Below are 25281 nucleotides of genomic sequence, written 5' to 3' on the forward strand. Positions count from 1 at the left end.
TTTTAATGAACTTTTGAGTTTTAACTAATACTATTAGCATTTAGCGTAGCGCAATTGCATTTCCAGAGCTCTAGTTGGGACGCAAGCGTCCCAGGTAGAGGTAAGAGGTTAATAAAGGATGAATATTCCAACTATCTGTGAAATGCTGTAAATCTGCCCGCAGACGAGGTAGGAACACATATCCCACACAGAAGAGGTGGATAGAATTCGACAGGTCAAGGTATCCTTCTTCCTCCAAACTGTGCATGTGAGACAGGTTCCATGTACAACAAGACAGGCAGAGAGGAAGAGAGAGAAAAATAAAGAACAGTTTAATTACCTCTGGTTATGGACACTTTTGCCAGCAATAAAGCTTCCACAGCCTGTTCCTCAGACATTGAACATCTGGCAATATCTACATTTTCGACCCCTTGATCAGCTCGCACTCTGAAAGTAAAGAAAATAGCTTATTTTTTGTAGACATGAAAACAATAACTGAGATATGACCGTTCAATCTAAAGCAGCAGGATACAGGATACGTTAATACAACACAGAAAGTTTAAAAACATCTTAAGGATCGGTGTTCCGCTAGTTGGACATCTTCCGGTGAAACTGGAGGGTGCACAATTCAAAGAAATAATCATAAATATTAGTGATTTTTAAAATGTAGGCATATATAAGTGTCTTATATTGTCTGAAAGCTTAAATTCTTGTTAATCTAACTGCACTGTCCGATTTACAGTAGCTATTACAGTGAAAACATGCCATGCAATTGTTTGAGGACGGCGCCCCATATCAAAATATTTTTCCGGTGGCACAGGTTTCATATGTTCACATATAACGATTAAATATTCACTTACTTTTTGAAAATCTTCCTCTGATTTGTCATCCGGAGGATCCCAGCTACAACGTAGTGTCGTTTTGTTAGATAAGATCCTTCTTTATATCCCAAAAAGTCTGTTTAGTTGGCGCCATCGATTTGAGTTAATCCACTCGTTCAACTTGCAGTGAAAGGAATCTGAAAATCTACCCCTAAATTTTGTTTCAACAAGTCAAAATACATTTCTATTTACTCCTCAGATACCCTAAAATGTAATCAAACTGTAATATTTATTTTAGAAAGAAGTGTGTTCAATAGGAAACCGATCAGGTGCGTAATGTCTTCATGGCGCGCAAACACAAATTTCCAAGACTGTCTTTCTACTAAAACTGATATTTCTTATTTGTTTTTGAAGTTACAAGCCTGAAACCTTGAACATAGAACATAGACATGAACATAGACTGAGCCAAACATTTGGCTCTAAATTTGGAACAGTTGGGTCTATCAATTCAGGGGGAAAACATATATGAAAGAGAACATTCTCATCTACTGGAAAATACATTTTGGGAGGTTAAAATCATATATGTTTTATCTTGATGTACTTACTGTACTTCATTTACTCTGAACAAAAATGGTGTAGGCTGAATTGAACATAAGGTAAGGGTTCAAATGGTTGCAAAGACAGGGAACCAATAAAAGCAAGTGTTTTTTTTATTTTACTAGGCAAGCCAGTTAAGAACAAATTATTATTTACAATGACGGCCTACCCCGGCCAAAACCTAACATGGATTACGCTGGGCCAATTGTGCGATGCCCTATGGGACTCCCAATCACGGGCCAGTTTTGATACAGCCTGGAATTGAACCAGGGTCTGTAGTGATGCCTCTGGTGCTGAGATGCAGTGCCTTGGACTGCTGCGCCACTCGGGAGCCCACCGATTAGTATAATGAATGTTGGCTACAATATCTAACGTATTGATTGAGTTTGTCATTTGAACACCAAGATCAATTTATTCTAATTAACTTCAATTATGTGTTTTATTTTGTACTTTCTTTTTTTAACTAGGCAAGTAAGTTTAGAACAAATTATTTTTTTACAATGACAGCCTAGAAACAGTGGGTTAACTGCCTTGTTCAGGGGCAGAATGACATATTTTTTTACCTTGTCAGCTCAGGGATTCAATCTAGCAACCTTTCAGTTACTGGCCCAATGCTCTAACCACTAGGCTACCTGCCACCCCAGGTAGCCATCATGATATGTTAAAGTTTAGTTCTTTCAGTGGATTCATATTTCAGTCAACCCTCTGCTCCTGCTCTATATTCAGCTAGAAGGAGGACATGGAATGGACTTACGCTGTTGTCCAGAGGGATCATTGCATTGCGCCTGTCTAAATAGATCATATTTACTCCATTTCCTCTCTAAGGACAAAGTGTGCCTGTTTCTCCCCCAGGCCTGTGGTCTACAGGGTGTTTTAAATGGAACTGTCAGAGTCGGTTAAGATCAGGGTTAATTTCAGTTAACTCCATTGAGTTAGAAAGATAGCCCATCCCCTATCTTTGCCATGATCACGTCTGTGACAGCATGGGCAGCCCCATTGAGGTTTTTCTGGCAAGTGCGTCCTCTCTATCCAACTCTATGGTCAGTTTATAGAGGCACGCTCTAGGGAGACGCACTCCACAGTATGTTAGCGTTACACTCACCATACTAACTGGTCTATTTGGTCTCTCCAGCGTGTACAATGTCCGTCCACTTTGATGCCCTGACGTTTATTTATGCAACAGTGTCCTTGAAATGAAATACCCAGATATGTCTTGGACAAAATCGCTCAATCAGCTGTAAGCTCCCAGATGCCGTCCATGGGACTGAAGGAATGTTGTCTACAGTTTAGGCAATAAGCAGTACATTTATTTTGAATCTATTGTAAGTTAAGTCTTATTTTTTCTATTTCAGACACAAATGTCGAGACTTCTGTAGGATCATGCTCTTTAGCATCTCATACTGTACATCTGATTGAAGACAGCACAATGTCCAATCATATCATTCCACATAAACCACAATTGGGGCCACATGTGTGCTCTGAAAAAGTAATCAGTGTCAGTGTTGTATAGAATCAGAGAACGAAAAAGGCCACATATTTGCCTTGAAAAACATACAGCTGAAACACAGCATACAAATACTTGTATTTTATGTTCCACAGAACATTGTTTGTGTACGGATGTGCATGACGTATCAAATACTGGATTAATTTCCCTATTTAAAGATTAATATCTGGCTACTTAAATTCTCATGAGCTGGAAACTGGGAAGGGAATGAAGGCTGGTGAAAGAATGGGAATCTAAATGTGGATTAGTGTGAAGAGGAACTGTTAAATGAGCTCCAAGGGAATGGTAGGGCTATTGAACCCTCTAGGCATCGTGAGGTGCCTGGGAGACAGTGCTCGTTAGTTACAGTAGTGTTAGAACACACATTGGCACAAACTCAGAAACCCTGAGGCGGACAAGGAAAGCTGGAGAGATGGAGAACAACATAAAATAAAATGTCACATACAAGTGTTTCAGCAGATGTTATTGCAGGTGTAGCGAAATGCTTGTGTTTCTAGCTCTAACAGTGCAGTAATATCTAACCATTTCACAACAATACACACATCTAAAGTAAAGGAATGGAAATTAAGAATATATAAATATTTGGGCGAGCAATGTCAGAGCGGCATAGACTAAGATACAGTACAATAGGATAGAATACAGTATGTACATATGAGATGAGTAATGCAAAATATGTAAACATTATTAAAGTGACTAGAGTTCCGCTATTGAAGTGGCCAGTGATTTCAAGTCTATGTAAATAGGGCAGCAGCCTCTAATTTGCTAGTGATGGCTATTTAACAGTCTGATGGCCTTGAGATAGAAGCTGTGTTTCAGTCTATCGCTCCCAGCTTTGATGTACCTGTACTAACCTCGCCTTCTGGATGAAAGCGGGGTGAACAGGCAGTGGCTTGGGTGGTTGTTGTCTTTTTGACCTTCCTGTGACATCGGGGGCTGTAGGTGTCCTGGTGGACAGGTAGTTTGCCCCCGGTGATGCATTGGGTAGACTGCACCACCCTCTGGAGAGCCCTGCTGTTGCGGGTGGTGCAGTTGCTACACCAGGCAGTGATACAGCCCTACAGGATGCTCTCAATTGTGCATCTGTAAAGGTTTGTGAGGGTTTTAGGTGCCAAGTCTGTGTGGGTGGAACATTTCAGTTTGTCAGTGATGTGTACGCTGAGGAACTTGAAGCTTTCTACCTTCTCCACTGCGGTCCCGTCATTGTCGATAGGGGGGGTACTCCCTCTGCTGTTTTCTTAACGTGATGGGGATACATGATCCCCTTTGGGATCACCCCCCATCCCCCCTGAGCTGTAATGTGGCGCAGGGAACGCAAGAAATAATCCTAAAAATATTTAACCTCCACAGAATCGCTTGAAAAATGGCTCAAATGAAAGATAAAGAAGTTATTTATCTACCCAGCAACTCAGATTTCTAAAATGTTTTACGGCGAAAACATAGCACATATTTATGTCCAACCACCACTGCATACATACCTCATTAGCATAGCCAAGTAGGAAAAAATATGCAATCAACAAACGCAGGATTAAAAGAAAAATCATTTCACTAACCTTTTGAAATCTTCATCAGATGACAGTAATATAACATGTTACACAGTACATTCATTTTTTTTTCAATAATATGCAATATATTTCCATAAATCTCTGTTTACAATTATGCATCGTTCAAAAAATGCTACTGCAATGTCAGGAGAAATAAAATAGCTCCGGCAGATAACGTCAGCAAACAAGGAATACACATCATAAACTTTGACTAAATATGCATGTTTTACATATGTATGGCAAGATAAACTTCTTCTAAATACAATCGCTATGTTACAATTATTTTTAACGTTACATTTTGCGTTTACTAGGCTATAATAGGGAGGCGGCGCTCCCATTTAGCATACTGACTCCTCTATCTTGGAGTCGACAGAAACCCAAAATGAAGACATAAATATTCCCTTACCATGGCTGTTCTTCCATCAGAAGACCTGGAAGGGTTAATACTCACCAAGTTAGCGTTCAGTTTTCAAGTCTGTGTCTTTCCGTTCTCAAACTAGCCACTTTTCGGTCTAAATGTATGCAAATTTCAAGTGGATGCGCACCAAAACGTTGAAAGTATACATTATATTTCGAGTAAACTTGTCAAACTATGTTTATAATTAAGCCTTAACATGTTATAAAGGTCTACAGCAATCGTGAGGGCGAACAGAGAAACACACGTTGTTCAATCCATCCTGAGGGAAAGAGAGAGAAATTTCCCAGCTCCCATTGGTGAAACTTTTTTTTTGCGTCACCGGGACGTTTGGGCACGCTGAACGTCTCGTGAGTGCGCGATTCTCACAGTTACACGCCTCATCGAAAGCAGGCTTCACGCTGAAGACGTAGAAACTGTTTCCATGGTTATAACTGCTTGGGAAGTGTGTATACGATGACGTTGAAGTGGTGGCAACTTTTTTCATTACAAGAGAGACTTTGGGAGAATGCATGCCCTGAGACTTCTGCTTTACATAGAGACAAAATTTAAACGGTTTTAGAAGCTTTAGAGTGTTTCCTATTCGATAATAATTTTTATTTGCATATATTAGCAACTTTTGACAAAAATTGATCATGTTTTATATGGGTGCCGAATTCCTCCAGAAGGGGCAGTATTCAGGGCTAGCCCCAACAGGTTTGTCCACGATCAGCTCCTTTGTTTTGTTGAACGTTGGGTGACAAGTTATTTTCCTGGCAAAACACTTGCAGGGCTCTCACTTCCTCCTTGTAGTCTCATCATTATTAGTAATCAAGCCTACTACTGTTGTGTCATCTGCAAACTTGATGATTGAGTTGGAGGCGTGCGTGGCCACACAGTCATGGAGTGAACAGGAAGTACAGGAGGGGGCTGTGCACGCATCCTTGTGGGGCCCCAGTGTTGAGGATCAGTGAATTTGGAGGTGTTTTTCCTACCTTCACCACCTGGTGTTGAATGCTGAGCTATAGTCAATGAACAGCATTCTTACATAGGTATTCCTCTTATCCAGATGGGATAAGGCAGTGTGCAGTGCGATGGCGATTGCATCGTCTGTGGATCTATTAAGACGGTAAGCAAATTGAAGTGGGTCTAGGGTGTCAGGTAAGATAGAGGTGATATGATCCTTGACTAGCCTCTCAAAGCACTTCATGATGACAGAAGTGAGTGCTATGCTTGCGATAGTCATTTAGTTCCATTAGCTTAGCTCTGCTTTCTTGGGTACAGGAAACAATGGTGGCCATCTTGAAGAATGTGGGGGCAGCAGACTGGGATAGGGAGAGATTGAATATGTAGATAAACACTCCAGCCATCTGGTCTGTGCATGCTCTGAGGACAATGCTAGGGATGCCGTCTGGGCCGGCAGCCTTGCGGGGGTTAACACACTTAAATGTCTTACTCACGTCAGCCACAGAGAAGGAGAGCCCACAGTCATTGGTAGCGGGCAGCATCAGTGGCACTGTGTTATCCTCAAAGCGGGCGAAGAAGGTGTTTAGTTTGTCCGGGAAGCAAGACATCAGTGTCCACGATGTGGCTGTTTTTCCCTTTGTAGTCTGTTATTGTCTGTAGACCCTGCCACAGATGTCTTGTGTCTGGGACATTGAATTGTGACTCCACTTTGTCCTTATACTGAAGTTTTGCCTGTTAGATTTCCTTACGGAGGGAATAATTCAGTGGCGTGCCGTGGGCCTGGGGCCTGGCCTTCAGTGAGGTCCTACACAGTCCCACCCGAATTAATCCACCTCTTATTACCATCATTATGATGCCATGGCTCTAGACACTATACATTTAGACAGAAACGCAGTATAACCAGGCGTTGCGTCACCTTGAAATTGACATTTTTATTCAGAGATTTGCAGGGGAAGAGTACAATACAGTACAGTTCAACTAATAGGCAAGAACATAGTCGAGTGCAACAGAGTTATATTAATATTCTTCTTCTATCCATTTCTGGTCCACAAACTTTGAGCTTTAAGGCCCCCCCAAAAAATACAGTTCCTGTTTACCCAAAAACATGACACAATCAATGAGTCTTTTCAATATTTCCCTATTTTTCTTCACCTTTTCATTGTGCAGCTCCGTTGCCCTGCGCGCTTGTTCGTTGAGCTGTAGATCCACTCGGGTGTCCCCTAAAGGTTTCAAAAGCACCATTGCTTGTAAGTGGCCAGCCGCACTTTGGTGTCTCGTTGCTGCCTTGGTTAGACAACTCAAGTTTGCAAAGCCAGTGTGGCTCCAAACACCAAATCGATCACTTGCAAATAATAGGCATTCCCAGCAGTACAGTTTGCAGTGTTCCTCAGAGCCTGTGAGCTATTGATAGCGCTCGTAGTTGGAACTTTGAAAGTGGCGAACGAACCCTTTTCCCGCCTGTGACAGGCTTTGTAGCGTCGGCGTCGGGCAACCTCTCCTTACAATGTCTAACTTTTCTTGAAAAGTTTGTCTTGAGAATGGCGTTATAATTATATCCTCGACCAAATCGATATCTTCTCCTCCTTCCGCCATTGTGGGTTGAAAAAACAGCTTAGTAGTATGCAAATTAATTTGTTTATCAAATTCAGTTTCCTAGTTCTGAGGTTCTGCATAGACCTGCCCATAGGACTTGCCTCTCAATATTGGTAATCCAATCAAAAGACGTGCACGCACTACGCCTGCTAGCTGGTTCCTGTGTAACACTGGAGCCAGCCAGCAGGCGTACAATAGCCAACTCTAAAGCTGATTGGTTGACACTAAATTTTCATTTCCATTCACTTTAACCTCTTACCTCTACCTGGGACGCTTGCGTCCCAACTAGAGCTCTGGAAATGCAAATGCGCTACGCTAAATGCTAATAGTATTAGTTAAAACTCAAAAGTTCATTAAAATACACATGCAGGGTATCAAATTAAAGCTACACTCGTTGTGAATCCAGGCAACAAGTCAGATTTTTAAAATGCTTTTCGGCGACAGCATGAGAAGCTATTATCTGATAGCATGCACCAATACACTACAACAGAAAAGCACAGCAGGGGACGTAAACAAAATAATTAGCATTTCGGCGTTACACAAACCGCACAATAAAATAGAAAACAGTCATTACCTTTCACCATCTTCTTTGTTGGCACTCCTAGATGTCCCATAAACACTATTGGGTCTTTATTTCGATTAAATCGGGCCATATAAAGCCAAGATATCGTTATATGTAGACTGTGTGATAAACGGAAAAAACAGCGATTTCACAACGTAACGTCATTTTTTAAAATTCAAAAAGTAGACGATAAACTTTCACAAAACACTTCGAAATACGTTTGTAATGCTACTTTAGGTATTAGTAAACGTTAATAAGCGATAAAATTCATCCGTAGGCGATGTACATATCATTAGCTGTCGTCTTGGAAAAAATTTCAGGAGAGAGCTCTTCCGGAATGATCTGGGCGGAGACCGGAGGTACGTCGTGCCCCTCTTTCGGTTCAACCAAGAATCAAAGAGGATTAAATTCACAAGATACTCGACTACATGGGGATGCTGTGGGAGTTGAATGCTCGGTCTTATCTAATTCGGCTCACTGTTAACAATTGCTGGAAGTGGCGCAAGGATATTTATTTCCATTTTCTGTGATCAGGTTTTCCTGCGCTTTCCGATGTAACGCACGTTATGTAATAGCCACAGTCGTGATTTAACCAGTTTTAAAAACGTCCGAGGGTTTCCTATACACACATTCTAACCATATGAACGTACTATATTCCTGGCATGAGTAGCAGGGCGCTGAAATGTTGCGCGATTTTTAACAAAATGTTCAAAAAAGTAGAGGGTAGGAGCAACTAGTTAAACTACAAGCACCCGCACTGTTGATTCTGAAGGCCTGAGGGCAGATTTTAGACCCCTGGCAACACATGATGCCTGAATATGATTGGATAAAGGATCTAACATAAAGACCAGCCCTCCAAATCTCAACCTGGGGCTGGAAGCAGTGCAACCAAGAGGAAAGCTATGAAATGAAGAGTATAACTCTTACTCTGGGGAATAATTTAATACATATTTGTGGGAAAATATATTTTAAAAATATATATATTCTGCCAGCAGCAGCAAAAATATATATATTCTGATGATGCCAAAAATATATATATTCTGCCAGCCAGCAGAGAAGGCCTTGCTGGCCCTGACGGCCCACCACTGGAATAATCGGCCATATTCCCAGTCATCTTGCCATGGTTAAATGTGATGGTTCACGGTTTCAGTTTTGCGCGAATGCTGCCATCTAATCATGGTTTCTGGTTAGCGTAGGTTTTAATAGTCACAGTGGGTACAAAATCTCCTATAGACTTCCTGATAAACTCAGTCACCGTATCAGTGAGGCTTCCCGGAACATATCCCAGTCCGTGTGATCAAAACAATCTTGAAGCGAGGATTCTGATTGGTCAGACCAGCGTTGAATAGTCCTTAGCATGGCTACTTCCTGTTTGAGTTTCTGCCTATAAGAGGGGAGGAGCAAAATGCAGGGCCTGATAGACATCCCAGAAGTTGGAGTAGCAGTGGTCTAGTGTTTAGCAGTGCGAGTACCACAGTCAATGTGTTATTCGAACTTCGGCAGCGTTTTTCTCAAATTTACTTTGTTAAAAATCCCCAGCTACAATAAATGCGGCCTCAGGATATGTGGTTTCCAGTTTGCATAAAGTCCAGTGAAGTTCTTTGAGGGCCGTCGTGGTATTAACCTCGGTATTAACCTTGAGGGGGAATATACACGGCTGCGACTATAACTGAAGATAATTCACTTGGGAGGTAATACGGTCAGCATTTGATTGTGAGTTATTCTAGGTCGGGTGAACAAAAGGACTTGAGTATGTTATCACAATCTCACCAGAGTAGTTAATCATGAAACATATACCCCCACCCTTCTTCTTCCTGGAGAGATAATTTTCCTGTCTGCTCGATGAACTGAGAATCCAACTGGCTGTATGGACTCACAGTATATCCCGAGAGAGCCATGTTTCCGTGAAACAGAGTATGATACAATCCCGGATGTCTCTTTGGAAGGAAATCCTCGCCCTGAGCTCGTCAACTTTATTATCCAGAGACTGAAAATTAGCGAGTAATATACTTGGAAGCTGTGGGTGGTGTGTGCGCCTCCTTAGTCGGACTAGAAGACCACTACCTCTCCTCCGCCGGCAGTGTTTTGGATTAGCGTCTGGAATCAGTTCAATTGCCCTGGGGGGTACGAACAAAAAAGGAAAGTCCTATTCCTGGTCGTAATGCCGGTAATGCTGGTGAGTTACTGCTTCTCGGATGTCCAATAGTTCTTCCCGGCTGTATGTAACAACACACAAAAAAATCTGGGCTAATAACACATAAAAAATTTAAAAAATACTGCAAAGTTTCCTAAGAGCTAGAAGCATGGCAGCCCTCTCTGTCGACACCATTTTTCTTGCTGAAAGGAAGAGGATTTTTCCTACAATTCTCTTGTGGACAATGTGGCACTCAATAAAAAAAGGGCAACATAGACATACGTTAACCACTAAACAAACACATGCTTCTTGTGACAATGATTACAATTTCAAAGGCTCATTCAACATGATCTGCTTTCAGAGTGGTGCATCACACATAGTAATGTCCCCCGTTGTTCTCAGCAGAATACACTTTCCCTAGCGCCCACACTGTAGATCAATAGATCTTGTTCAAGTTATTTGGGGCATAATGAGCTTATGGTGTCAGAATATTGACTGTAGATTCCAACACACACATACGCACACACACACACCTCAGTCTGTCTTTCTGGGGGCTTGACTGTATCTGGCCCAGCTTTAAGCTGCTGGGCAAATGGCAAAACAAGCATCTAATGTTCTTATCTCAATGATGGTTTTGTTGTTGTAACTTTTTGGGCGACTTGATCACATTTACATAGAAATGAGAGTTATAGATCTGTCATTTGCTTTGAAAACAAGTCTAAGAAGCGAAATAGCTGTTCTATGTGCTCTGTTTCTATGCTTCCCATTCTGAAGTTTGATTATGTGTCTTTTACTTTCAGTTTTGTACACCAGTTTTAAACAGCTGACAATACAATATTGTTTACTTTTGTTTACTTTTTCACATAAACTGAAGATTAGGCGAACTCTTAGAATATTAGCAACCAGGAAATGGAGGAGCGATTTGTGCATAGTGCACCTTTAATATATATATATATATATATATATATACACCCTACCGTTCAGAAGTTTGGGGTCACTTAGAAATGCCCTTGTTTTTGAAAGAAAAGCTCATTTTTTGTCCATTAAAATAACATAACATTTATCTGAAATACAGTGTGACATTGTTAATGTTGTAAATGACTATTATAGCTGGAAACGGCAGATTATTTTATGGAATATCTACATAGGCGTACAGAGGCCCATTATCAGCAACCATCACTCCTGTGTTCCAATTGCACGTTGTGTTAGCTAATCCAAGTTTATCATTTTAAAAGGCTAATTGATCATTAGCTGAAAACTGTTGTGCTGATTAAAGAAGCAAGAAAAGTGGCCTTCTTTAGACAAGTTGAATTTCTGGAGCATCAGCATTTGTTGGTTCGATTACAGGCTCAAAATGGCCAGAAACAAAGGCCTTTCTTCTGAAACTCGTCAGTCTATTCTTGTTCTGAGAAATGAAGGCTATTCCATGCAAGAAATTGCCATGAAACTGAAGATCTCGTACAACGCTGTGTACTACTCCATTCACAGAACAGAGCAAACTGGCCCTAACCAGAATAGAAAGAGGAGTGGGAGGCCCCGGTGCATAACTGAGCAAGAGGACAAGTACATAAGAGTGTCTAGTTTGAGAAACAGACACCTCACAAGTCTTCAACTGGCAGCTTCATTAAATAGTACCCACCCAACACCAGTCCCAACGTCAACAATGAAGAGGCGTCTCCGGGATGCTGGTCTTCTAGGCAGAGTTGTGAAGAAAAAGACATATCTCAGACTAGCCAATAAAAATAAAATATTAAGACGGGCAAAAGAACACAGACACTGGACAGAGGAAGATTGGGAGAAAAAAAATCTAAGTTTGAGGTGTTCGGATCACAAAGAAGAACATTCGTGAGTCACAGGAATTATTTTAAAGATGCTGGAGGAGTGCTTGACGCCATCTGTCAAGCATGGTGGACGAAATGTGATGGTCGAGGGGTGCTTTGGTGTTGGTAAAGTGGGAGATTTGTACAGAGTAAAAGGGATCTTGAAGAAGGAAGGCTATCATTCCATTTTGCAACGCCATGCCATACCCTGTGGACGGCACTTAATTTGGAGCAAATTTTCTCCTACAACAGGACAATGACCCAAAGCACAGCTCCAAACTATGCAAGACCTATTTAAGGAAGAAGCAGTCAGCTGTTATTCTGTCTATAATGGAGTGGTCAACCCTATTGAGCTGTTGTGGGAGTAGCTTGACCATATGGTACGTAAGAAGTGCCCATCAAGCCAATCCAACTTGTGGGAGGTGCTTCAGGAAGCATGGGGTGAAATCACTTCAGATTACCTCAACAAATTCACAACTAGAATGCCAAATGTCTGCAAGGCTGTCATTTCTGCAAATGGAGAATTCTTTGACGAAAGCAAAGTTTGAAAGACACAAATATTTTTTCAATTAAAAATCATTATTTATAAACTTGTCAACATCTTGACTATATTTCCTATTGATTTTGCATCTCATTTCATGTATGTTTTCATGGAAAACAAGGACATTTCTAAGTGACCCCAAACTTTTGAACGGTAGTATACACTTGGATATATACAGTTGAAGTTGGAAGTTTACATACACCTTAGCAAAATACATTTAAAAACTCAGTTTTTCACATTTCCTGACATTTTATCGGAGTAAAAATTCCCTATCTTAGGTCACCACTTTATTTTAAGAATGTGAAATGTCAGAATAATAGTAGAGAGAATGATTTATTTCAGCTTTTATTTCTTTCATCACATTCCCAGTGGTTCAGAAGTTTACATACACACAATTAGTATTTGGTAGCATTGCCTTTAAATAGTTAAACTTGGGTCAAATGTTTTGGGTAGCCTTCCACAAGCTTCCCACAATAAGTTGGGGGAATTTTGGCCCATTCCTCCTGACAGAGGAAGGTTTGTAGGCCTCCTTTCTCACACACGCTTTTGCAGTTCTACCCACAAATTTTCTATAGGATTGAGGTCAGGGCTTTGTAATGGCAAAATACCTTGACTGTGTTGTCCTTAAGCCATTTTGACGCAACTTTGGAAGTATGTTTGGGGTCATTGTCCATTTGGAAGAACATTTGCGACCAAGCTTTAACTTCCTGACTGACTGACTCAAATGACTTCCTGACTGATTCAAATTACGTCAATTAGCCTATCAGAAGATTCTAAAGCCATGACATTTTCTGGAATTTTCCAAGCTGTTTAAAGGCACAGTCAACTTAGTGTATGTAAACCTCTGACCCACTGGAATTGTGATACAGTGAATTATAAGTGAAATAATCTGTCTGTAAACAATTGTTGGAACAATTTGTTGTGTCATGCACAAAGTAAATGTCCAAACCGACTTGCCAAAACTATAGTTTGTTAACAAGAAATTTGTGGAGTGGTTTTAATGAGTTTTAATGACTCCAACCTAAGTGTATGTAAACTTCCGAATTCAACTGCATATATAAATTATGTGCCGGTTGAGATCACCTAACCCAAGGCGGGAACTGTGTATTGTCACGTCCAAGCATACACAAGCTGCAGCCATTGACACTGTGAGAATAATTTACATGATAAATATGGTGATTATAGTTCATTTGAATTTTAGATGAGGATAAAGCTCTCTTGGGCCTTTTTCAACAGTAAGTGTAGGTGGTAAATGTCTGGAACTAGCTGACATAGTTTCGCCGTCCCTCCCCCCCCCTCTCTCTATATAGGTGGCCAACCTCTTCCAGTAGTGGAAATGGCGAGATCATTCAATTATTATTAGATTAGAATTTTAGATTAGATGGGAGATGATTGCAGTATGTTAAATGTCTGAGACTAGCTGGCATGGTTTATCACTCTCCCTCCCTACTTCCCACCCCAGGTGGCCAACCTCCTGCGCCTCTTCCAGATCCCTCAGATCAGCTACGCCTCCACCAGCGCCAAGCTCAGTGACAAGTCTCGCTATGACTACTTCGCCCGCACCGTGCCGCCAGACTTCTACCAGGCCAAGGCCATCGCCGAGATCCTGCGTTACTTCAACTGGACCTACGTGTCCACCGTGGCATCCGAGGGCGACTACGGTGAGACAGGCATCGATGCCTTCCAGCAGGAGGCCCGCGCCCGCCAGATCTGCATCGCCACCTCGGCCAAGGTCAGCCAGTTGTTGTTTGTTTGTTTGTTGTTGTTTCCACTTTCACAGTGAAAATAATTCATCATTACAAAGGTTTCATACTGTAGCAATATTTACCCAACACCTACGGACCTTGTCAAGGGGTTCAGAAATCTTGACGTAATGGTTAAGGTGTTGGTTTAAGAGTCTCTGGACCCGGGTTAGAATCCAAATCTGGGTTACCCACCGATTTCGCTACAATAATATTGCATGGTATTAAATTACATTTGATCACGGGTTGACAACAATGGGGTTTCTAAAGGCAGAATTCCCATTCACTGTAAACACTGCAGCTCAATTGGAAATTGGCTTTAAAAGCTGATTTGTAGACATCCCACGATCAGATTAAATCCTGACATTGGTTGATTCCATTGAGAATAGTGTTGTATCTTTTGCTGCCTTGTTGTTATAGACTATGTCTTATTCGAGCACATGATGATTCAAAGCTGGTGCATAATCAACAGGTGAGCCGCTCGATGAACCGTTACAGCTTCGACCAGGTGATCCGCTCGCTGCAGCAGAAGTCCAATGCCAAGGTGGTCATTCTGTTCACACGCAGTGAGGATGCCAGGGAGTTGCTTGTGGCTGCCGCTCGCATGAACGTCACCTTCATCTGGGTGGCCAGCGACGGCTGGGGGGCGCAGGTAGGGCCTTGGCCTCCGTTCAAAATTTCCTAACAGTCAAAATCGACTCTTTCACAATTAAGAAATACATTCCTTTATAAGAATGATTTCCATCATCTTACCTTTGTTTACCATGAAATGTAATGTTTTGCGATTTTGATAAAGGGTGTATTTTCATTCCAATTGCTGAGAAAATGTGAATGATTTGCAGGAGAGTGTTGTGAGGGGAAGTGAGACAGCAGCCGACGGGGCCTTCACCATCGAGCTGGCCTCCTATCCCATCCGGGAGTTTGCCGACTACTTCACCAAGCTGAACCCCTACACTAACACAAGGAACCCCTGGTTTAGAGAATTCTGGGAGCACCGCTTCGACTGTAGTCTTACAGAGCCTGGTTGTAGCGAACACAGTCTGCGGGACGGCAAGTTTGAGCAGGAGTCCAAGATCATGTTTGTAGTGAACGCAGTGTATGCTATGGCTCATGCTCTACATAATATGAGGCAGGCAGTTTGCCCACTCAATGCAACCAAGATCTGTGATGCCATGAAGCCAGGCACCGGGAAGAGATTCTATAGGGATTTCATCCTCAAGGCCAAGTTCGATGGTGAGTGAAGCAGTCTTAACAATAGAAATATAACTCCCAGAACATTTAAGTAAATGTTCCATGATGGGTGGACCGGAGGCTATATGCAGTGCATCCAATTCTGCGGGTAATGTAATAAAATGTGTATGGTCTTAACAGCCATATAAGGTCAGGTGACTTGATTACGGGCTGTAATCACAATGTTAGCCTATATGCACCCTTCATTCACTGCACAGGTTTAGATATACAGTACCAGTCAAAGGTTTGGACAGACCTACTCATTCCAGAGTTTTTCTCTATTTTTACTATTTTCTACATTGTAGAATAATAGTGAAGACATCGAAATGAATAAATAACACATATGGAAACATGTAGTAACTAACAAAGTGTTAAACAAATCTAAATATATTTTATATTTGAGATTCTTCAAAGTTTGCTTCGATGACAACTTGGCACACTCTTGGCATTCTCTCAACCAGCTTCATGAGGTAGTCACCTGGAATGCATTTCAATTAACAGGTGTGCCTTGTTAAAAGTTCATTTGTGGAATTTATTTCCTTCTAAATGCATTTCAGCCAATCAGTTGTGTTGTGACAAGGTAGGATTGGTATACAGAAGATAGCCCTATTTGATAAAAGATCAAGTCCATGTTATGGCAAGAACATCTCAAATAAGCAAAGAGAAATGACAGTCCATCATTACTTTAAGACATGAAGGTCAGTCAATACGGAAAATTTCAAGAACTTTTCAAGTTTCTTCAAGCGCAGTTGCAAAAATCATCAAGCTCTATAATGAAATTGGCTCTCATGAGGACCGCCACAAGAAAGGAAGACCCAGAGTTACCTCTGCTGCAGAGGACAAGTTCACCTCAGATTGCGACCCAAATAAATGCTTCACAGAGTTCAAGTAATAGACACATCTCAACATCAACTGTTCAGAGGAGACCCTGCGAATCAGGCCTTCATGGTCGAATTGCTGCAAAGAAACCACTACTAAAGGACACCAATAAGAGACTTGCTTGGGCCAGTCTGTCCTTTGATCTGATGATGCCAAATGTGAGATTTTTAGTTCCAACCGGTGTGTCTTTTTGAGACGCAGAGTAGGTGAACGGGTGATCTCCACAAGTGTGGTTCCCACCGTGAAGCATAGAGGAGGTGGAGGTGTGATGGTGTGGGGTTGCTTTGCTGGTGACAATGTCAGTGATTTATTTAGAATTCAAGGCACACTTAACCAGCATGGCTACCACAGCATTCTGCAGCGATACGCCATCTCATCTGGTTTGTACTTAGTAGGAATATCATTTGTTTTCAACAGTACAATGACCCAACACAATTCCAGGCTGTATAACAGCTATTTGACCAAGAAGGAGAGTGATGGACTGCTGCATCAGATGACCTGGCTTCCACAATCCCCTGACCTCAACCTAATTGAGATGGTTTGGGATAAGTTGGACCACAGAGTGGAGAAAAAGCAGTTCAGCATATGTGGAAACTCTTTCAAGACAGTTGGAAAGGCATTCCAGGCTAATCTGGTTGAGAGAATACCAAGACTGTGCATAGCTGTCATCAAGGCAAAGGGTGACTACTTTGAAGAATCTAAAATATATTTTGATTTGTTTAACACTTTTTTGGTTACTACATGATTCCATATGTGTTATTTCATAGTTTGATGTATTCACAATTATTCTACAATGTAGAAAATAATAAAAATAAAGAAAAACCCTTGAATGAGTAGGCGTGTCCAAACGTTTGGCTCTTACTGTAATTTATTGTTAAACTGTATATGTACACCACCTGACCAAAAGTATGTGGACACTTGCTCATCAAACATCGCATTCCAAAATCATGGCCATTAATATGGAGTTGGTCCCCCCTTTGCTGCTATAACAGCCTCCACTTTTCTGGGAAGGCGTTCCACTAGATGTTGAAACATTGCTGCGGGGACTTGCTTCCATTCAGCCACAAGAGCATTAATGAGGTAGGGTACTGATGTTGGCCGATTAGGCCTGCCTCGCAGTTGGCGATTCAATCCATCCCAAAGGTGTTAGAAGGGATTGAGGTCAGGGCTCTGTGCAGCGAAGTCAAGTTCTTCCACACCGATCTCGACAAACCATTTCTGTAGGAACCTTGCTTTGTACACAGAGGCATTATCATGCTGAAACCAGAAAGGGCCTTCCCCAAACTCTTGCCACAAATTTGGAAGCACAGAATAGTCTAGAATATCATTGTATGCTGTAGTGTTAAGATTTGGCATCCGCCAAACCCAGATTCGTCCGTCGGACTGCCAGATGTTGAAGTGTGATTCATCACTCCAGAGAAATAATTTCCACTGCTCCAGAGTCCAATGGCGGCTAGCTTTACCCCACTCCAGCCGACGCTTGGCATTGCACATGGTGATCTTAGGCTTGTGTGCTGCTGCTCGGGCCATGGAAACCCATTTCATGAAGCTCCCGACGAACAGTTCTTGTGCCGACGTTGCTTCCAGTGGTAATGTGGAACTCGGTAGTGAGTGTTGCTACGCACTTCTGCACTCTGCGGTCCCATTCTGTGAGCTTGTGTGGCTTACCACTTAGCGGCTGAGCCATTGTTGCTCCTAGACATTTCCACTTCACTATAACAGAGCTTACAGTTGACTGGGGCAGCTCTAGCAGGGCTGGAATTTGATGAACTGACTTGTTGGAAAGGTGGCATCATATGACGCTGCCACGTTGATAGTAACTGAGCTCTTCAGTAAGGCCATTCTACTACCAATGTTTATGTATGGAGATTGCATGGGTGTGTGCTTGATTTTATACACCTGTCAGCAACAGGTGTGGCTAAAATAGCCAAATCCAGTCATTTGAAGGAGTGTCCACATACATTTGTATATATAATGTACCATTCATGTCATCAGAAATAATACATTTAATCTATTCTTACATTTCTTATTTTCAATGTGACAACACAGAATGTAAGAACAGACCGGAAGCAGCTCAGAATCACATAGTAATCCTGTTATTACCTGAGCTAGTCCTAGAATGATGTCTAATTATAATTGAGTATTAAATGTTTTATTTAATCATCAATATTGCTACATTGGGGCAATTTGAAACAAATGCAGATCTGAATTGACCGTGAGATTGGTTTCGCAGTTTATGTTGTGTCCCTGTTGAAAAGGGTTTGGTGATGATTTGATTTGCAGTGGGATCAGTAACAAATAGGGACTCAGTAAGATGCGTAGTTAGAGTAGGCAAACAGTGTGCACTATTTTGAGAAGAAGCCTCATGAATATATGTTGCATTAAATAAATGAATTAAAAAGCAAATGGATAAGATAAAGGAAACATTGACATAGCATCTCAATTGTGATTTTTTGTGAGAAAACTAAATGACTAGAGACTCATATTAAAACTCAATATCTAACTAAAATGGAGAGTTGTTCTTTCTTCTGAAATGTCATCATTGATATACAGTATTTCTGTTTCCCCCTCAGCTCCCTTCAGACCTGCCGACACGGAGAACATTGTGCGTTTTGACGCCTACGGGGACAGTCTGGGCCGCTACAACATCTTCCACTATCACAAACAGGATGATAAATACGTGTATAGGAAGGTATGTAGCTCTTCATCCAGGAGTGCTGAACCACGGCTGACCCTGTGTGTGTGTCTGGGGATGGGAAAAAGGAAGAAGAATAAAGTATCTCTCCTTTCCTCTTCAGGTGGGTTACTGGGCCCAGGGCCTGATCCTGAATACCAGCCAGGTGCCATGGAGGGGCCCAGCCGGAGTGCCCCCCACCTCCCAGTGCAGTGATCCTTGCAGGAAGAACGAGGTGAAGAGCATGCAGCCTGGAGATGTGTGCTGCTGGATCTGCATCCCCTGCCAGGTAATACATCCACAAGCAAGGAGAGATTCAGTTATTTTTTCATTGTATCGTTTATCCTCCGATAGTCAGCAGCTCTCTTTGAGGGTGTGTTTCGCCCGGCGCCATTCATTTCTGCCGGTTGAATATGCACTACCTTTTTTGGGTGGGGTTAGGATGAAGGTTAAGTTTAGGGCTAGGGTAAGTGGATAGTAAGTTGAAATATTGTTGATAGTTAGTTAAACATCTACAGAACATCTACAAACGATCTATTTCCCCTGCCAGCCCTACCAGTACCTGCTGGATGAGTTCACCTGTGCAGACTGCAGCTTCGGACAGTGGCCCCAGGCCAACCTGACAGGCTGCTTCGACCTCCCAGAGGAGTACATCCACTGGGAGGTATTGTCACTGTTTTACCTTATTTTTCTCCTCTTTTTAAAATATGTGTCTGAGTTTTGAGACATTTAAGTGTGAAATAACACTTTAAATAAACCTTCATTTGATTTAGGATGCCTGGGCTATTGGGCCCGTCACCATCTCCTGCCTGGGCATGTTGTGTACCCTTTCCGTGGTGGGCCTGTTCTTCAAGAACAATGACACCCCTGTGGTCAAAGCCAGCGGCCGGGAGCTGTCCTATATCCTCCTACTCGGAGTCCTAATGTGCTACAGCATGACCTTCATCTACATCGCCAAGCCCTCGATGGCCGTGTGTACCCTACGTCGACTAGGCCTGGGAACCTCCTTCGCTGTGTGCTACTCGGCACTGCTCACTAAGACCAACCGCATCGCGAGGATCTTCAGCGGGGTGAAGGACGGGGCCACACGGCCACGGTTCATCAGCCCAGCCTCCCAGGTGGCCATCTGCGGCGGACTTATCTCCTGTCAGCTCCTGGTGGCTGTGGTCTGGCTCCTGGTGGAGATGCCTGGCGTCAGGAAGGAGGTGGGTGTAACAGAGTTGGATTCCTAACATCACTCCCTAGCCTGAAATGTTTCCACACAAGCTATCAACTCATTAGCTTTTGTCAAGTGGGGGGGTCATATATGTTTGCAGAGCAGATGATCCCTGGTTCCAGCCCAGTGAGGGTCAGGGAAGAAAGCTATACTGTTAATGAAGCACAGTGATATTATTGCCCATCACATGAGCATAGAAATATATAATAATATTCTATATTAATATACTGTATACACTACTCTATTTCCTAATATGGTTCTGTTCTATTTAATTATATGGAGGTGAGCCCCGAAAGGAGGGATATAGTCACCCTGAAGTGCAACAGCAAGGACTCCAGCATGCTGGCCGCTCTGGCCTACAACTGCGTCCTAATCGTCCTCTGCACAGTCTACGCCTTTAAGACCAGGAAGTGTCCAGAGAACTTTAACGAGGCCAAGTTCATTGGGTTCACCATGTACACCACCTGTATCATCTGGCTGGCCTTCCAACCCATCTTCTACGTCACAGCCAGCGACTACAGGGTGAGTGATAAAAATATACTCCAATTAGGGTTGTAAAATGCTGGTAACTTTACCAAAATGTCTAGATTTTCCAGAAATCCTGGTTGGAGGGTTCCAGATTTCCTGCTTATTCCCCTTCTGATTCTGGGAATATTCTAACCAGGACTTCTGGACAATCTGGGAATTTGGAGAAAGTTAGTGGAATTTTACAACCCCAACTCCAATATATTGTAATGAAATGACGGAGTAGAACGAGGTAATTGTACCTATCAACACTAGGGTCATTACGATATTAATGACAAGGTGGGTATATTTTCATTATTAAAGAAATATATAAGTCTTTGAATGTGTCTTTAATGTACCAATGGATCAAGGTGACATACTGTACATGAATTCCTTTTGATCATCATCATCATCATTTTGATCATTCCTCGTATTCCTCGTATTCTCCAAATGGCGTTCCTTATCTAATCTAAAACTCCAGTATTGCCATTTATATACATTACATTCTGATTTGAAAATAATGCTTTTTTTTCTCCCTTCTAACATCGACAATGAAATTGTGCAGGAGATTTCCCCCAGGGAATTTAGATAGGAAGACTCTTCCCACTGGGCAAAAACTGGTTGAATCAATGTTTCAACGTCATTTCAACCCAAACATTCTATATGATAACGTTGAATCAAGGTGAAAAACTGATTGGATTTGAAAAAACGTCATCAACGTAAGGGACCTTCGTATTTTTAACCTAAATCCAATGACATGGCGGAACTCAACCAAATGTAAATCAAAAGTATATGTTAAACTGATGTCCATGCCCAGTGGGTTGTTCCCAGCATTCCTCTACAATATTGCCACGGCTTCGTTTTCCAGTTCTCAGCTGAGATCAGTTCAAACAAGGGAATAGTTGGGCTTCTGAGGGCCTGATGCTAAGATTGTCTTAGTCATCTACAGATAGCCATCTGCTTAACTGATCGACTAATCAACTAATGAACACCCAGACCCAGTGACCCAGTGTGCCCCTTCTCAACACCCAAATGACGAGCCCAATATGACACCATAATACAGCCTAACAGGATAGATGACTTACTGTATATATTATATCTATATAAAAATATAGCTTAAAGGTGCTTTCATCGCCCTGTTTCAGACCTATGCAGTCTTTGTTGGCATGTAAGCAAGATAAAGAGAGACAATATGTATACAACTGACACAAAAGTTCAGTCCAGGTTGTATGATAACTGGGACCCAAGGCTGAATCTAGTCTAGTCTAATGCCTGTCCGGTTGGTGTTGGTGTGCCACTGGGCTCTGGGAGGAGAAAGGAGAGGGGGAGGGAGTCTCATATTGGTCTTGCATCAGAATCATGAGTCTCCCCAGGCTATCTCCTCATCATCTATATGGTGTTCTATGTACTAGCAAAAAACACCTGAGTTGGAAGAGAAAAGTTTGAGAGAAGGGGTGAGAAAGCAGGCTAGAAAGGAGTGAGAGACTGTATGAACAGTATTAGGATGAGTGTACATATTGAATATAGATGATGAGTGTTCATATTGGAGCTGTGGTAGACAGAATAATGAAGCTAGGAAGAGGTTTTGGCTATGCAACAGAACGCTTTGCTCTCTGTGTGCCATTAATAATGACAGCAGTTGGGCTTCAGCATCCTGCATTTCAACATTGGAGATGTTCTCACATGAAAGACAAGCTGTGTTGTTCATTGAATTTCAATGAACCTGGGGTCTCATATGGACATGGACATTCAATATTCCAGACGGTACTTCCATCAACCGTGAAATGGCAGACTTTTTTCTCTCTCTCTTTCTCTCCTGATTTCTAAGTCATCTTCTCTCTCTCTCTCTTACAAGCTCAAGGCTATTGATCTAGTCCAGTGCCATGGTTCGTTAAATGATCTTGTGTTAAAATATGCATTGAATAGCTCCTAGGTAGCTAAATGCCTACTGTATCTTTACATACATGCATATATATATATTATCAAACCTGATGCTTGTTGAGGTCAGCGAAGGGCCATAGACAGCTCTTGGAAATTCACACTCAACTGTGACTTGGACAAAAGCTGTGTCACACTGTCATAGTGTTATTTCATCAGGGTGAAATGGAGTTCAAATTCAACAGAAACAAATCTGAAAGCCTTCCATCATACTATTCTGGATTGTGCATGCTGTTAATTTACTACATAGATGTGCTTTGATGCTCAGAGTCAGACCATACTGTTGTGCGAACTGGTGATCTTTGCATGCGGAAACAGCAGTGGTACGAGGCAGCCTATTGGTTGGGAAGACTGAGTAATCACAGGTTAGGAGTCAGAGCAGATTCACGATGGGCTCATGATGACAACCCAGGACCCAGATTCACAGAACCTTTTAAAGAAGACATTTCTTCTTAACTGCCATGTTTTCCTTAACCATAGGCTTAAGACGAAAGTTAAGCAAAGTTGCTATTCCTTAAAAAGGTTCTTGGAAATATGCTTGCGCTATTTCTTATGTTTCTCCTAAAAGCAAAAAGTGAAGAAGAAATTAGATTCTTGAAAATAAAGTCATCTTAATTCCAAGATAGCTAAACCCTTGTCTTAAACTCAGGGCAGTGCGAGAACAAGCTCATGAAAGCAATTGAACGTTTAATTCACTCAGAAACTTAATCTGAAAATTTCAGTATTGATTATTTTAAACCCAAGAACATACATTATTGCCATTGCTAGCTGGATAGCTAGCAAAAACAGTTGCCTAGCAACAAATATTTTAAGAAGATATTGGAGAAGTTCGTAAGAAATTCATTACATCTTAAGATATTGTTGAAGAATTTCACTTAGAAACTATCACATGAACTTCTTTTTTTAAGAAGCTTCTTAAGTTTTTGCATAAGAAGTGTTTTTTGAATCTTGGCCCAGCCTCTGCCAGGACAGACAGCAGTGCCAGTCATTAGTGGGCACAGTTGAATGAGATTTCCATCAGTTTGGTCAACCAGAGATGCTGAGAACAGCTCAACTGGTTGGCAGAAATGGCAGATAGCAAAAGACCACTACAGTCACTGGTCTTGGAATAGAGCTCCATCTCTGTCAGGAAACGACTAAAAGACCCCAGCCCTATCAGTATATTCAGTGAATACTGATGATTCAACCTGTCTCCTCTATCTCCCTATACAGGTTCAGACCACCACCATGTGTATCTCTGTCAGTCTGAGTGGCTCTGTGGTGCTAGGCTGTCTCTTCGCTCCTAAGGTCCACATCATCCTATTCCAGCCCCAGAAGAATGTGACCACACTAAGGGTGCCTGCCAACCGCTTCGGGGCCACGGTCACCACAACATCAGCCTCCGTCCCCAGCTCGTCGAAAGGTAGCCATCACTGGCAAATATGAACGTTTCAGTCATTGTTGGTGAACATGACATACATCTCATGACATAAATGCTGCTGACCAAAGCACACAAGATTTGGTTATGGGTTCCAAAAATAGTGAGCCATCATCTGAAACATACATAGGTCTACTGATATTTATGATCACAGTGGTAGAGGTGTCTGTTGCGTTTGGCAACTATATAGGCGTATGCAGAAGACTACTAAAATGTACTAAAACCAGATCCCTAAGTTAAATATTTTAGCTTTAATCAATGTGAAAAACAAGCAAGTTATTTTTATTTTATTTAAAAAAAATTGTATTTCACATCTTTACTCTCTATTTTGTATTATTATTGTTGCGTCAGCCTCTCTCTGCCTGTGTGCCAACAGCGGTAACAACGGTGTGTAACGGTCGCGAGGTGGTGGACTCCACTACATCCTCTTTGTGAAGAAGGTTGAGCTGCTTGTGTCATTCCTCCGTTCTCCAAACACAAGCTACAGTGCCATCTGAAATCACCCCCTCTCATCCAACAAAGCTGCTGATGACATAACGCTCATGCCATATCTCAAGTCCCATTTACAGTAGAGACAAGTAGAGGCTCTCTCTAGTCAGACAGAGGACTGTGAAAGCTAAATTATGACTATACATACCAGTATTACGTAATGTATGAGTGTAAATCCTTTTGGTATAGATTTAACAACATTGCATTGATTTTATTTGGTTTCAGGATAGACTTGTCGTTGAATGCACTGCTGTATGAAGGGTTGCAAAGGGAGGGTATATTACTGAAAACTTTCTAAGTTTACCAGTAAACTACCAGAATTTTGGTCATTTTCAGGTTTCTTTTGGAATCGAGTGGCCTTTTTAGTACCTCAGATTATCACAGGTGTCTGTAATTATGAAATAATTCAATAAGTTGATTTTAAAATAAAAAATACAAAGACAAGCAGTAAAACATTATCCTAAATATAAACCATCAACTATGTGAACACCATTGGTGTTAAATATGATGGTTTCAGCATGAAATAACCTTTATTTATGTTTTACACATTTATTTTACTATTTCAATGTCTATGTTGTAAATGTGTTGGAATCAAAGTGGTGGCAGTTGTGAAATAAGTCAATAGTTTGAAGAGTTAATGAAAACAATTGTTGATTAGATGCTTTTTTCATTAATTAGGCTATATTTTCCTGAACTTTATGGTCTATCCACTAGAAACTCATGGACAATATGCACACAGA

The 25281-nt window shown here is 41.7% G+C and overlaps 1 protein-coding gene across 1 annotated transcript in view; it reads left to right on the forward strand.

Moving 5' to 3' along the window:
* The window catches only part of LOC115142951 (metabotropic glutamate receptor 2-like), a 47297-nt gene extending 22598 nt beyond the window's left edge, over positions 1-24699 (forward strand). Inside the window, exons 2-11 of the mRNA XM_029682845.2 lie at positions 13915-14184; positions 14667-14846; positions 15037-15427; positions 18877-18995; positions 19102-19266; positions 19528-19641; positions 19751-20182; positions 20476-20715; positions 23848-24037; positions 24429-24699. Coding sequence (XP_029538705.1) covers positions 13915-14184; positions 14667-14846; positions 15037-15427; positions 18877-18995; positions 19102-19266; positions 19528-19641; positions 19751-20182; positions 20476-20715; positions 23848-24037; positions 24429-24487 — 2160 coding nt within the window. The 3' untranslated portion in view covers positions 24488-24699. The remainder of the gene's footprint in view (positions 1-13914; positions 14185-14666; positions 14847-15036; positions 15428-18876; positions 18996-19101; positions 19267-19527; positions 19642-19750; positions 20183-20475; positions 20716-23847; positions 24038-24428) is intronic.
* Positions 24700-25281: the final 582 nt, after the last annotated feature.

Source organism: Oncorhynchus nerka, linkage group LG15, assembly GCF_034236695.1.
Source record: "Oncorhynchus nerka isolate Pitt River linkage group LG15, Oner_Uvic_2.0, whole genome shotgun sequence".
Taxonomy (NCBI): domain Eukaryota; kingdom Metazoa; phylum Chordata; class Actinopteri; order Salmoniformes; family Salmonidae; genus Oncorhynchus; species Oncorhynchus nerka.